At 33.4% G+C, this 15,220-nt stretch overlaps 1 protein-coding gene across 2 annotated transcripts in view; it reads right to left on the bottom strand.

Moving 5' to 3' along the window:
* Nucleotides 1–15,220, bottom strand: part of LOC124357654 (protein mini spindles) — a 93,877-nt gene that overhangs the window by 38,789 nt on the left and 39,868 nt on the right. Inside the window, exons 20-27 of one of the 2 annotated variants that reach the window (XM_046809632.1) lie at nt 14,235–14,405; nt 13,369–13,494; nt 12,590–12,742; nt 12,293–12,496; nt 10,554–10,689; nt 9,169–9,362; nt 5,873–6,084; nt 2,926–3,210 (exon numbers count right to left, since the gene is read on the bottom strand). In XM_046809632.1, coding sequence (XP_046665588.1) covers nt 2,926–3,210; nt 5,873–6,084; nt 9,169–9,362; nt 10,554–10,689; nt 12,293–12,496; nt 12,590–12,742; nt 13,369–13,494; nt 14,235–14,405 — 1,481 coding nt within the window. The remainder of the gene's footprint in view (nt 1–2,925; nt 3,211–5,872; nt 6,085–9,168; nt 9,363–10,553; nt 10,690–12,292; nt 12,497–12,589; nt 12,743–13,368; nt 13,495–14,234; nt 14,406–15,220) is intronic. The other variant, XM_046809633.1, reaches the window with a different exon arrangement.

The following is a 15,220-nucleotide window of genomic DNA, read 5'->3' as shown; positions in this document are numbered from 1 at the left end:
AAAATCAATAGACTGGATATGAACAAATATTAATCTTCAACAAATACAGACTTCGGTCATAGCAACAGGACTCTCAGACCACACAGCGCAACTAGCAAAGGTACACACTAAAAAACTAACAACAGACAAAATTAAAGAAAAAAAACGAATCTACAATAAAAAATGCATTAGAGCTCCTTAAAGCACAACTACAAGCCCAAAGCTGGGAAAGTGTAATAATAAACTCATGATGTAAATGAAGCATACAATAGATTCAACAGCATAATCCAATCTGCCCTAAATTATGCCTGCCCATTGAAGACATCAAGAGTTAAACATAAAAGAACACAGTGCTGGGATCAAGAATGTACCAGGCTCAAGAACGAGTATGTAAAAGCCCTTGATAAACAGCAAACAACCGGATTAGATGAGGACAAAACTAGAAACAGTGGCTAAGAAGAAAGAGTACGATCAACATCTAAAAAAACTCCGAAGAGAAAACGCTACCGCCCACATCAATAGCTCAGAAAACAAGTCAAAAGCTTATGGTATACTATAAATTGTGAAAGAAGAGCCAGTCCCACCACCGAAAACCAGTTCATCCTTCAAATTAACAACAGAATGATAGATGACCCAAGAAAAGTCTCAACTCTTTCAATGAATTCTTCTCAACAATAGCTGAAAGAACACTACAGAACAGTTGTAACACGATAATGAATACCCTACCAGTTTCTCCACCAACAACACATCATATTCTTAACTTTGGACCAATCACTCGAGAAGAAGTCCAAGCATCCATTGACTCTTTGAAACAAAAAGACTCAGCTGGAATTGATGAGGTTTCAGCCAAAATGTTAAAAATCATCAAATTTGAAATATTAGTACCTTTAACAGACTTAATAAATAAATCACTTTCACAGGGTATATTTCCAGATAAGCTAAAGATTGCCAAGGTCTATCCAAAATACAAGAGCGGACCAACTACGGAAAGAAATAGCTACAGACCAATCTCTCTAACCTCAACATTCTCTAAAAACGTTGAAAAGATTGTGTTAAACAAACTGCTGCATCACCTAGATCAGCATGGACTTCCTCACTGAACAGCAGCACGGGTTCCTCAAAGGCAGATCTACAACTACAGCTGTAATTCACAACTGACTGAGCACATCTTAAACCAACTAGAAGATGGCTGCATTTCTACAAGCCTGTTCCTTGATTTCAGCAAGGCTTTTGACTGCCTGAACCATGACCTCCTTCTGCTCAAACTGAGGAACTTGGGTGTGGGAGAGGAAGCAGCAAAATGGTTTAAAACAGCTACCTTAGTGATAGGAAACAGATAGTGGAAATAGCCTATACAAAAAACAGCACAAGATATAAGGCCCAATCCAGAGCTGTTAACATACAAAGGGGTGTTACCGCAGGGCTCTGTACTGGGACCATCCTCTTCCTCCTTCTCACGAACGACTTCCCTAGTTGGATTGGTGAAGATGGACATACCGTCATGTATGCCGACGACACAGTCCTAACGTTTTGCCGATAAGACACCAGAATTACTAAATGAAAGGGCCAGTACACAATTCCACAGGACTAAGCAATACTGCTCCTCCAACGATCTGGCCCTGAATGAAAACAAAACAGTACAGATGACTTTCACCACCAAACAAACTGACACTGCTGTATCGCTACCTGGACTTGTAACTGAAAACGCCAAGAAATATCTGGGCATCATAATTGATTCTAAGCTGTCATGGAAACCTCATATAGACCCAGCTCTGCAAGAAACTATGCTCTGGGATCTACGTCATACGCAGAACCAAGCAAGTGTGCAGCTCAGAGGCAGCCAGAGTGGCCTACTTTGCTCTGTTTGAGTCCCACCTTAGGTATGGCATTGCAACCTGGGGAGGAGCTTCTAAAAACAACCTAGACAAAGTACTCATTAAACAAAAAAAGAGCAATTAGATGCCTGGCTAACCTAAAACTACAGGGACAGTTGTCGAGAGTCTTTCAAGGAACTGAAAATTCTTACAGCCATCTCACTTTACATCCGAGAAGTAATCCTTCACACCTTCACAACAGCACAACCTAGACACAGGGATCAACACCAGTACAACACCAGACATGCAACCGATTTCACAATCCCGCAACATCATCTGAGACTGTTTGAACAAAAACCCAGCTATAAAGGTGCCTTATATTTCAACAACCTGCCAGAACACCTCAAGAGAGAACAACCAAAACGTTTCAAGTTTCAGCTGACGACCTGGCTCCTGGAACGACCCTTCTACTCAGAGGCAGAATTTTTAAATAACCAACTATAACCTATGTATTTTTGACGCATTACTGTTCTTGATGAATATGTGAATAAAGAGTTGTCTATTGTCTATTGTCTATTATAAAAGTTAATTGTTATCTACAGCTTTCCTTCAAAATATGATACAAATTTGCTATGGAAGAAATGTAAACTATTATACCTTTCAATAGACCACATGAATGAGCCTAAAGAGTTAAAGTAAAATAAAAACAAATTAAGAAATTACAACACAATTCATGCAGTTTGATACATTCAATGTACAATTATGAACTATGTTGAGGAATAAACCTATAATCCGTCCATTCAAATACATGGAACAGTACTATTTTAACGTATGTATTAGTAAGAGTTTACTGAATAGTCATCAATTACAAGGAAGATCTGTGGATTTTACTGATTGGTCCAAAAATGCACAATTTACACGAATCACATTTATAAACTTTTCATTGAAATTACAATCAACAATTAGTGACACACTTAAGAACATCTCTTAACATAGACTATGAAAATGTGATTAGGAAAATTTGGTTGAAACTCAAACAAAAAAGTCGAATGAATAAGAAAGAATCCAAAACTCTTAGGAGTTAATTTTCCCATGTGTCACACAACAGTTCTTTACATGGAATTATACTAACTCTTCTTTAAGTTGGGGCACATCATTTCGTGGTTGGGGCACGTCATCTCGTGGTTGGAGCATGTCATCTCGTGGTAGGGGCACATCATCTCGTGGTTGATAGTCTACATCACATTGTTTTACACAATCTTGTTCCTCTTCTACATTGTCGACACGATTGTACTCTAACCCAGGAGGAATTTCCATCATTCGTTCATAGTCATACGCTAACTCATGTGCAGGCAAGCCTTTCACTGACTCAATACTGTCAGTAGACGTGTCAGCAATAACATCCACAATTACATGTCTAAGGCAAGCAACTGACCATTACTACATCAATAATAAATACAATTGATTAGAAACATTACATGGTTTATGGTTGACTATGTAAACTAGTGTGAGAGTTAAAGATCTTTTTATATTTGCAAATTAACAATGTTAGCTGAGGATCAGACAACTTGTGTGTACTGTAGTGCAAGACTGCTGTATCAGCTGCTTATTGTATATCCTTACTAATGTCGACAAAAACAGATTACTCTTGCAACTACAACAATTAATCTGGTAATAAAATACAATCTTAATAGAGTTGTGATACGACATCTGTGTACAGTTAATTGTTAAGAGTTAAACATGAAGTCTTAACTTAAGATTCTTATGTTTAACTTTTATAAACTTTTAAAAGTTCTAACTTTTATAAACTTAAGACAACTCCATTAACACTTTTCAGCCCCAAGCAAAAAGTAGACTAGTTTACTCCCAGCCCACGATATTTTTATTACTGTGAGCCCAGCCCCATGTGTATATATTTGATTCACACTATGTTTTTGCACTGAGCCCCGTGTGCATCATATTGCTTCACACAAAACTACTGTTTTTAATCAAGCTGTGAGCCTTTTTTTATGCACACTTACATTAAAACTGCATAGCATACTGTGTTGTGTGGGACTGTGGGGACCACAGGGCAGTGATGGGTCATAAATTGGTTGGCGGTTGGCAACACTGCATTGTTTACAAAAACAGCTGTTTTGGTCCAGATCTTGCTTGGAGTGTTTGTGTGACATGACAATTTAACGTTTTGATCATGTACTGAAAAACCGTTTGAAGCAGGCCTAGGGGGAGATGTACATCTTGCTACGAACGTTACCAATCCCTTGTGGGTCGGTTACAAGCTGCAAAGAAAACTCCTCAGTTAGAACAAAGTGTCCTGGTTGTCAGAGCAGAAGTACATGTGTATGGACTGCTTTTTTCAAAAAAACATCGATATGTAAAAAAATAAGATGTACAGTGGAGTCCCGCTAATCCGAACGTCGGTTAATCCGACACAGGTCCAGGAGGAATTATTTATAACGATAATGAACAGTTATAGGAACTAATTACATAAAAAATGAAAATGGGTGCATCATTTCGTACATAAACAAAGAAAACTTTAATTAAATAGACATACAGTATTTTATTAAGACAAATTGTGTACGGTACAGTACATAAATCATGAAGTTAAATACAGTACCAAATTGAAACTTATAGATTAAGTATGAGTTAAATTACTGTATTAAGAAGTGAAATCAAACAAAAATTGGACGTACAGTACTGATATTATTATTGAGTACAATATTAATTGTTAAAAAACATAAATTCAGTTATTGTCTTCTGTCCGCATTGAAGAGAGTTTATTGGATGACTCACATTGCTTAACAATAGAACTCTCACACTAAATATGGTAAATGTGCTTAGTATTCGCAAACCAACGTTTATTTTGTCAAGAAATACAATGCAACAGTCAGAAAACATGTTTTAATAAACAATGTTGATAATTATATAACAAAATAGACCCATTCTCAAGTTTAAAACCGTATATTTCTGTAATTCTGGCTAATCCGAACAATCACATAATCCGAATAGGGCTCGGTCCCCAATTAGGTCGGATAACGGGACTCTACTGTAGTAGCCTACCTGAATAGTAAATATCTAGATTGTAAAATAAAATATGTTCATAGTAAATCTATGTTGTTTTTTGCCAAAACGTTTGCCCAATCAAACAAATTTGTTAGCAACTTATCTAATATTATATCATACAATCCATCCTTTAGGTTAGGGTACAATTATGTAAAATAGGTTAGGTAAATATGGAACTTTATGGGGATTATTCATATCCTAACATAAATTTAGATGGAAGCCGTATAATAGACAAACCATTTTTATGTATGTGTATTGAGACATAACCTAACCTAATATATATTACCAAACAAACTTTACCTGGCCTAACCTACCAAAAACACTTACTGTCAAAGAAAGTTGATTTCATTTAGCTAGAAATAAAAGAATAGGCCAGATAATAGGATATTTATACTTTTCAGCTCCGTGAGCCAAAAAGATGCACATGTTTGAAATTTGAAAATGTGCATCATATTGACTCACAGTGGGCCATTGTGGTAAAAAAGAAAACCAAAACATACATTATGGCCCATATGCATCATAATGGTGCACAGTCTAAAAAATGCTCTAAGAATGTTATTATTCAGTTGTATTGAATTTTTTTATGCATGAAGGCAATCAGAGGAATGATTCCACACGTTAGTAAGCCTTTTGGGCTGGGGATAAACTTTTACACTTTTTGGCTGGGTTTTACAGTGTATCAAAATGATGCACGTTGGGCATGATCTCATAGTGCAACGTGTATCATATTTATACATATGGGGCTGAAAGTGTTAAACTTGGAATACCCTATAATCTTTTGGATTGGTAATATGTTGTTCTAATGAAAAGTCTGTAAACTTCTTTCATTATAAACTTGAAAATCACCTTGAGTATGACAGAGGCATTAAGTTTACTTAGTGCAGTTCACTTATGAGTAAAATTAACATTGAGACATTGTAAATTCAAAATATTTAAATTACTCTCTAACTTTTTTGAAACACTTCTAAGTCTGTCTAATGAAAACACAAGCATAACTATTAAATAAAACAAAATACCTTTGAAGAGGCGGGAGAGGGGGCATTTCTTCATCTTCAGGTTCATCTGGTTCTGGCTGGTAGACCATGGGAGCGACAGGAACTGGTGTAGGGGTAGGAAGTGGGGGTCGCTGGAGGGGAGTCTGGGGGAGAGGCTTCACACTGGCCACCGGTCTGTTCTTGGCAGCCCGCTTGATACGCTCCTCCAGCAGAGACATGTCCTTGTCTGAAATCTGCACAAGTATCGGGAGTATAAGTCTTCATGCTATGTGAATATGTTTTTAAAAATATACAACTACGCTATTTTCATAATAAAATTGAATAAACCCATTCTTTCAGTTTTTAAATGGTTGTACGTAGGAAAATGGAACCTGGGGTCAATATTGTGTACTCTTTGATAATATAAACAATTTAGTATATAGCTCTCAAGTGGAGCCCTAATTCAACTCCATATTAAAACCTTATGTGACACAAATTTTGAAGATATATTTAAAAAAATAAGAATTATGGGGCAGATGGTATACTTTTATTTATTTATTTTGTTGTATTTTTCAAAGTTAATAAGGATACTACAAGAAAACAGAAAAAGATAATAGATTTTAGAAACAAAATATTAAGAAAAATGTACGGACCGAACTTTGACGACGGAGGATTAAGCATAATCAGAAATTGAGAGAACTGTTACAGAATCAGATATTGGACATGAGTTACAAAGTAGAAGGATCAGGTGGACAGGGCACATCGTGAGTAAAAAGGACAGCACCATGACAAAGACAATTTTGGAGAACAACCTGGATTGTAGAAGACACCTTTGATGACCAAGGCTAAGGTGGTGGGATCAGGTGAACAAAAACCTGAGAATATTGGGAAGGAGGAAAGAGGATGCAAGATGCGGAGACAACTGGAGACAGTTTATTGGTAAGATACAGTACCACCTGGAGTACCAACGGCCACAGCAGTGTGTAACTATTAAGGGTCCATTTACACAAATTTAAGTCTAATTTAAACAATCCAATAATTTAATATTGATTTTAAATGCCAAGATTTGTAATCATTTTAAATCCTAGACATGGAATAAATAAAGGTATTGTATTAAACCCATAAAAACAACAACCTTGTATTTTTGACATATATTTTACAGGAAGTGGCACTTTAAACTAATAGCTTGTAAGTATTTAACCCTTTTAAGAGCAGTTTGGGAAAATACTAAAAATTGCATACGTATGAAGCATGAACCATAAGTTTTTGAAGTATAAATATTACTGGAATTATAAACTAAAGTTCATGGTACCAATAGAGCAAATTTATTTTATTTCTTTGTAAATCGTGAACATATATTTAATATCTAAAATTTTGCTAATATACCATAAAATGCATTAATGAAACACTAGTGAAGTATTTATTATAATATGTAAAAAAAATTATTTTTAAAATATAAGCAATTTTAATGAGCAAAATCATTATCTTATTAAAATGCTTTTTTATCGCATTCTTCATACTTCCAAAAATTAATTGTTACACAACATTATTAAAATAACTATATTTTCTAAATTTTTAGATATAAATAAAGCATACAATTAACTTGGATTAACATACTATTAAAATATCCAGTAGAATATTTTGAATTAGCAATAAAAGAAGCATATGAATAAATGCAATTGCTTAGATTTAGTAACAGCATACAAAAAAGACCAATTTGACAAAGCTGATCATTGCTGGATTAAAAAAAAAAATCATTAAAACAATTGTATTTCATATTTAATAAAATTCTACAATTCAATTGTAAAACCTAAAAAAGAGAAAAAAGCGTGATATAAAGTTGATCTTACATCAATTAGATCAAATACGGTTTCATAACAGTAGATAAAAAGAGTTTCCTTGTAAAAAGTAATGTTTCAACCTACAAGAACAAATTTTATTTGATAGCATAAAACGTAATTTATTTTTTATTAAAGTTAAAAATGTATATGTAAATTAATTCTCTAGTTTGTTTCCATCATAATGTATCCTGACAACTTTATTTATTTATTAAATATAACCCCCAACACTTATAACACTTTTTTTATTTTAACTTCAAACTAATAATACAATTATATCATAACCTAATTTAATGATTTTAATGATAAATAAACCTTTAAAAATACCTTTGGCTGTAACATTTTAGGTTAGATGAAGACCAGAACAATATTACAGTTTCAGCCCTACATTGTAAGTACACACAGGATTGAGTGCAAGATAACAAACTTGACATGTCTGAGCAGGATATTAAACTACATATTGATATACAGGAGTAAAAGAGGCCTCTCCATGTTCATGATTCACATTTAAATTGTTATTTTTCAGTTATCTTGTTATTCTTCCAAATTTGATATTTATACTTAAGTTTGTCATGATTAAAGCTGCAATATTTATAATAAACCTTATATCTGCAACAAATTTTAATACTCTTTTTAAAAGTAAAAGAATATTTTACAATATTTTGTGATTTTATGTTGATTGATTATATGTAATATTGGATAGTAATATTTTTGTAATTAAGAAAACAGTATGGCATTTAACAACTTAAAAATAATATTACATTAATTAATAACGTTTATAAAGTACTAATGTATAAAATAATAAATATCCTAAATTATGGTATGTATTACATAATGAAAATAAAGAAAAATTAATAAAGTGTAAAATATGATACATTTTGGATTAGCCATTTAAAGATTAGAAAATAATGATGGTGTTGACTAGTTTACTGGGCCAAATTGAGTTTTATAAATCCTAATTGAAAGTTAAATTAACCAGCTTGATTCACAAACCTGTTCCAGAATAAATCACATGATCTCTAAACTGTTAAATACTTATAGTCTTGATCTTGTTTTGTCACCAGTAATATATTATAATAATGCGACTAGATTTCATTAGTCATGGACAGTGTTGTAATAACGAGTAACAAACACAACATGGACTCAGAGAGGCACCAAGTATTTGGTTAATTTGAGGTGAAAATTTTTTACTAAGGTATTCTCATGTCTGTGTGTCTTGAGTACTACTTTAAACTAATATACCATCATCACAGAAATGAAACTAAATGAAGTATTCCCTTACTGTCACACAAAATATTTAGCTACCAAGTGTTACTGGAGTCATATTCGTGCCAACACACAAGCCTGGGAGAGTGTAATGTAAAATCCTACCCTCTATTCTTATCCCTACTCTCAAATAATAAGTAAATGAGCTTTTGCTGAGGTTAAAGAAATCAACTACTCGCATACTGTTGTGCATTTGTGTCTATTCAGAAAATGGTTTAAAAAAGATAAACTTACCTGACCCAACATCTTGAGAACTTTCTCACCATCAATGAAATAGGCTATGACGATACAGTTGATGGCAGCATTGCGCACAGAATTATCTCGGTCTGAAATCTGCTTGGCCATCTCCTTGAGACATGTGGCAGGGGTGGGCTGGCACACACTCATGCCTTCCTTATCCATTAGATAAGCCAGGTACTCAAGACATTCTAAAACAAGTAAAGGGATGACATCAGTTTCATTATGAGTGTTGCTTGGCAATCTCCTTGAGACACACTCATGCCTTCCTTGTTAACTTGAAATGAATAATCAATTTCAAACCACTCCTAGCCATGAAAAATAATTAAACTAAAAACATGATATATTACATGGAGAAAATATGTATACAACAAAATTGCAAAGTAAATAAAAATTATCAAGTGTCCTTTTACTTCCTGTCAAGCAGCTGAATCCTGTGCATACTTGCAGCAGATGTGTGGAATAGCACAAACTTAAATCTAGAACATACAAACTGCAAACGAAATGATATTTACTAAAGCATGATAGTTAGGTTATCTTTCTATGCTTTTTCATAAACAACGTACTACAATAACAAGTTTTAGTGATCGGTAATTTACGTTCTGGCATCAGCTGATAATAAATGATGCGGCAGATTTCAGCAGATTCAGTTGTTGAATCCGGATGTTTGTTGAAAATTTAGTGGGTTAGAGATTCGGCTTTGAAAAATAACTACCACATATACGTTTAAGTCCAATTGAACAATCCAAATCTTCATTGGGAGTGGTAGGGAATGTGGAACACTGGCCATAACAGCTGAGAGAAAACTTGAAATTTTTTATATAAGATGTTTATTTGTTTTCTGAAAATTCAAAATCTAATTCTTTAATATGAAGGGAGACATTTAGCTCACTCACATTACTAAATTCATGAAAATCAATCAGAATTGACATGTGACCTCTTAGTAAAGCAATGACCTGTGCTACTGTGCATACAAACGTAGTCAGTTAACTAAAGTAATAGACAATGCAAAGAAATTTTAGCCCGGAAATTATGTATGACAGATATAAACATTTTGCACTATCCAGAATAAAATTAAAATTAACTATATTCGGAAGGTAGAATACCCCTTGGACGACCAAAGCTAAGATGATGGGACCAGGTGAACAAGGACCTGAAAAGAATGGTTAGAAGAAAAGAGGATGTAAAATGTAGAGACATTTGGAAACAGTGTGTTGGCGAGGCAAATTAGCACCTGGGATAAGTATGCATGTAAAAATTTTATAGGGATAAGAAAAAAGTTAAATTATATAAGATTTCAAATTATTCATATTTCTTGTATTTAAAATAAAAATAATCTAAAAGCTCAAGCCCACTTTCATATCCATTTAAAAATTATGTACCTGTACGTTGTCTAGCATTTTTAGACTTGATACCATCCATTGTGTGAACAAATATCTTGCTATTGGAGTAGATATGCGCTATCTGGTTCAATAAGGCTTTCACACTGTTACGAACGGCATCTTTCGGATCTCCAAACTGCAATCATACAATTACAAATGTGTAAATGTAAGTAACTTGTATTTAATATGAGAGGGGGTTCCTGATTATGAGGATTGGCCATTTCGTTTGTGTTACATAAAACTTAATCAGAGATGTTTTGAGAACTGGTACAAATCTCTCTTTCTAGTTGTCAAATATTAGAACAAGCTTCTATATTTCGTGGGATATAATACCCAGATCTTCAGGAAGCAAAATATAAATATCAAAAGAACAAGAAACACAACAAACAAGAAGAAAATAACCAAAAATGTAAATACGCGACTAAAACATTCAAAGACCCAGCTGTTATATCATTAATGGCACAGAAGCTAACTAGCATACTAGCATGCCCTTTTAACATTTTGAGTGATTTTTCTTTGGAGTTTCAAATGATAAAGGAATGTCACCTTGTACTATTATACTTTTTCGGGACTTATTCTGGTTTGCGTACTTTTTGATGTGTATACCAGTTGCAGCTCCAACTCGTTCACACACCTTGTTAATATCTATTAAAACCTATTAGCTTCAGCTTTTATAAAATGCATAACTTTGGAAATCATCTCTCATGACTAGCTGTAAGATCAAAACCTGGAGAGGTTGGCAGGTAATTGTTCTTGTTTTTGTCACAGTGTGGGAATGAAACTCAGAGCAAATGAACAATCATGAAAAGAGATAGAGTAACTCAACACACATGGTGAAGCGCTGAATGTACCACATGCTCTAGAGGAGTGGAGTGAAGGAAAAGTTCCTTATGCACAGGGTCTAGCCACGGTTAACGCTGGCTAGTGTCTTCAGTATTCCAATAAAATATAATTATATGCCCAACAATAAACTCAAAACAAGAGTGGTAAATACATGTAGATTACACATGTATACAATTTACAATAGTTTACAAATATATCATCCTAAAATTATAAATTTACATCGCAAGAAAAACTTTCAAAATAACTTAAAGCAGACATTTTTATGAATGAGAAAGTGATTGTGAAGATGATTAGATGTATAAAGACGTCGTCTAGCAGTGGCGGTTATACAGTATGCCAGTACAACCAAAACAGTTGTCATTGTGCATTTGATCTATTTAAAAAAGTAGCATGGATCATTATTGTCATATATTGTACTTCAATGGTAGAATAGAAAACAACAGCTAAATTCATGTGCACACATGAAAACTTTGGTTAGTTCGTAAATGACAATTCCTCACCAATTACCTGACAATATTAACTACTTCACATAGTTTACAATCATTGGTGTCTTGGCTAACTTCATCATTGTTATAATTTGTTTCTTCCACAATACATAATAATATTACTATAATATCAGAATCTGGTATAAAGTACAGAAGAATAGAGAATACAGAATGACTAATACTGAACAATTAATTCCAGATCTATAAGATCATTATCAGACCTATATTATCACTTGATCAAGTCATTAAATTAACAATGGGAACTACTATTTTCAAACCAAATTGTAAAAAAATAAAATTTATATTTGACTGAAGTTTTAAGTTGACTTAAAACGTTTGCTAAAGAACTAACTTCTTACAAAACATTTTAAAACTTTAAACAAAAGGTAGAATTAAAGTGTTTTAACTAACCTTGAGTATGAGATATGGCAAAAATGAAGCAGCCTCAGTGTCAAGCATGTTGTATTTATGTGTGTTAAGTATCGAGAACAGAGTCTGCAAGTATTCAAGCCCTTTGAGTAGCACCGACGGGTTCGTGTCAAAGAACCGGAGAGTCATCCATCTCAAGATCAAGTCCAAGTTAGCCCTCTGTGCTTCAGCATTTGTGGCCAGGTCCTATAAAAAAATATTTTTTTGTTTCTAACTGTTTGAGATTTAGATTACAAACATAAAGAATATCAGGACTTTAAAACTGGTTTTATAGCCTACCTCACTAAGAGAATCAATTGCTCGGAGATGATACTTGAAATCAGCATGAAACATGTTGGCGATGAGACCCTTGTTAACTCCGGCAGCCAGCATCTGATCTTTGAGCATTTCCACGAACTCCTCCCGTGGTGTAGTAAAGTTCCACTTGAGAGTCTGACACAGTCCACCATTACAAATCAGGCACTACATTGAATGCGGTATTTTGGTTCAGAAAGATTTTTGAGGAATATGTACACACTGGAATTAATTACTGTATTTTGGAATTTAAAAAAGGCTAGGTAAAGAAATTAGCACAAACTCTTTATTCTTTTGATATGTAACAGGCATTTAACCAATAAATTTCTTTTGATGAATTACCTCATTATAGATTGTGTTCTGTAAAGGCCAGCTTGATGTGTTATTTTATCACTTACTGTTGTATTTTTTTTATTATGCTCTTTGGAAAGTCTTGGATATTAATGATGGACTAAATGACTGTACTGAATAAAATATCATGACTTGATGTTATTTCATTCAGTGCTACAGCATTATGTTCACTGAATAAGTTTGTCTAGTCAAATTGATCATACATTTTAAATGTTTAAGTCAATATATTTATACATTTAGTTAAAATGTGGATCAAAATCTATTTCATTAGGCAATGACAATAACAACCAGTTCTGATGAACTGTCTTGGTTCCTGTAGACAAACTGATTAAAACTAATAATAATGTCAAATGAACTAAAACAAGACATAACCAATAACAATTATATCACTACTATAATTAATCAAACTTTACCTTCAGTTTCTGTTCATCAATAAATCGTTGGTTTTTGAGGGAGTTATTCTGTAACAGAGGTGCCGTGTCAACCTCTTCATCCTTCTTGCTGCGGCCTGCAGGCTTCGCTCCTACAGCTGCTACAGGCTACAACAGATAAAAAACATCAATTTGGTTCATTGACAATCATTGGTGTGTATTCTACATCAGAAAGACTGTGTTGGGCCCACACTTCTTGATACAGCAGCTAGCATCTGCTAAAGAGCATGATAGATTAAACTATATCTTGGATTTATTCAATAGCTCATTTAAACAGTACAGGTGTTCAAACAGTTCAAAGCCTTAGATAATAACGATTTTAAACTTTAGTATCAAGTTTCATCATTCGGAACTGACCCGCCAACATTGAACTCAGAACTCTTTATACAAGGAAAAAACACTTCTAAACTTACACTGATTAAAGAAGCAACTTGAAATGATATGAACTAAACATGTAGTCAAATAAGATGTGAACTAAGATAGTCAATTTTGGCACTGAGAAAAAAATGACATGACATTACTCGATTACAATCTTACCCACCAATCAAGCATACTAGCAGAGGTCAAGCAAGATTTGTTCTGCTAATTGCTTGTTTTGCTGTCACACATATAAAATCAAGGTTACATGAACTAAAAATTCTTCATATATCAATTTCAGCTCTCCAATATAAACTTTGGAGCCATTTTTAAGTTTGTATCCTAATTTAGAGTGAATAAATACGTTTACAGTCTTTAAAACTAGGTCTTTATATAAAAAATGGAGGTTAAACAATAACCTATTCATTTCCCTTAGCTTCAAATTAGATCACAGGGTAAACAATGTCCTGAAAGATAATTGAAAACTTTACCTTGGCTTTGGACTTGGTAAATGTAGCAGTTGAGCCAGGTCCCATCTTAGTATTGGCTTTACCCTTATCTCCGTGAATGTTGGAAGCTGACTTGGATTTTTGAACTGGTTTTTCTGGCAAACATCCCCTTGCCTTCTCCAGGATTGTCTTAACAGGTCCTTGGGATCCTGGCTGCAAATATTTCATACATGTATCTACCCTTCTAGTTGACAGTGTACAAACAGTCTCAACTATAAAACACAAATAAATATTAATCCTTATTACATCACTTTGTTTAACCCTGGAACTGGTGGTCATATTTCTCTCAGTGGCGGAGTGTTTTTAGTACTTCATACATTGCCTTATATTTATTTTATTGTTACAGGTTTACTATAAAGTACCTATGTCATATTATATATATTTTTTATTCAGAATTGTTCAAGGAACATTTTTCACATAATATAATTTTTTTTTAAACGTCCTTACTCTACCTCTTCATGAAAACAATTTTTTTTAGAAAAAAGAAAAGTTAGTTCAAAGTTTTTGATTTGTAAAATTGTTGTTAATAGTGTACAGAAAAAAGTTTTAAGATGAATGTAGGGACATTTTTAAACCCACTACATATTACAATTTAAATCTGTTATACATTTTAAGTGTAAGTTTCTCAGCCAAGTGGAATTTAAAACAGTTTATATGTTACATTAACTTTTAACTATAGAAAAACTGTCTTATACTTGTAGATTTTATTGTCTTTTATACTGTAAAGCTGAAAAATCTCTAATCTTCTACAATATATCCGAAAATTACTTAAAAATTGACTAACAATTGGCCTGAACATATTGGCAAGAACATAATAGAGTAATGTGTTGTGTACAATGTGATAATTATGGACTAAACAACCCCAAAATAAGATGGTTATTCACAAGTTTTGTTATTAAATTTTCACTAATATATCTAATGAACTAGATAATGTATTTTTACTTTTTTCCCAGATCATTAATTTTGTG

The sequence above is a fragment of the Homalodisca vitripennis genome, chromosome 3 (genome assembly GCF_021130785.1).
Source record: "Homalodisca vitripennis isolate AUS2020 chromosome 3, UT_GWSS_2.1, whole genome shotgun sequence".
In the NCBI taxonomy this organism is placed as follows: domain Eukaryota; kingdom Metazoa; phylum Arthropoda; class Insecta; order Hemiptera; family Cicadellidae; genus Homalodisca; species Homalodisca vitripennis.
This window is presented reverse-complemented; position numbering and strand designations above follow the sequence as displayed.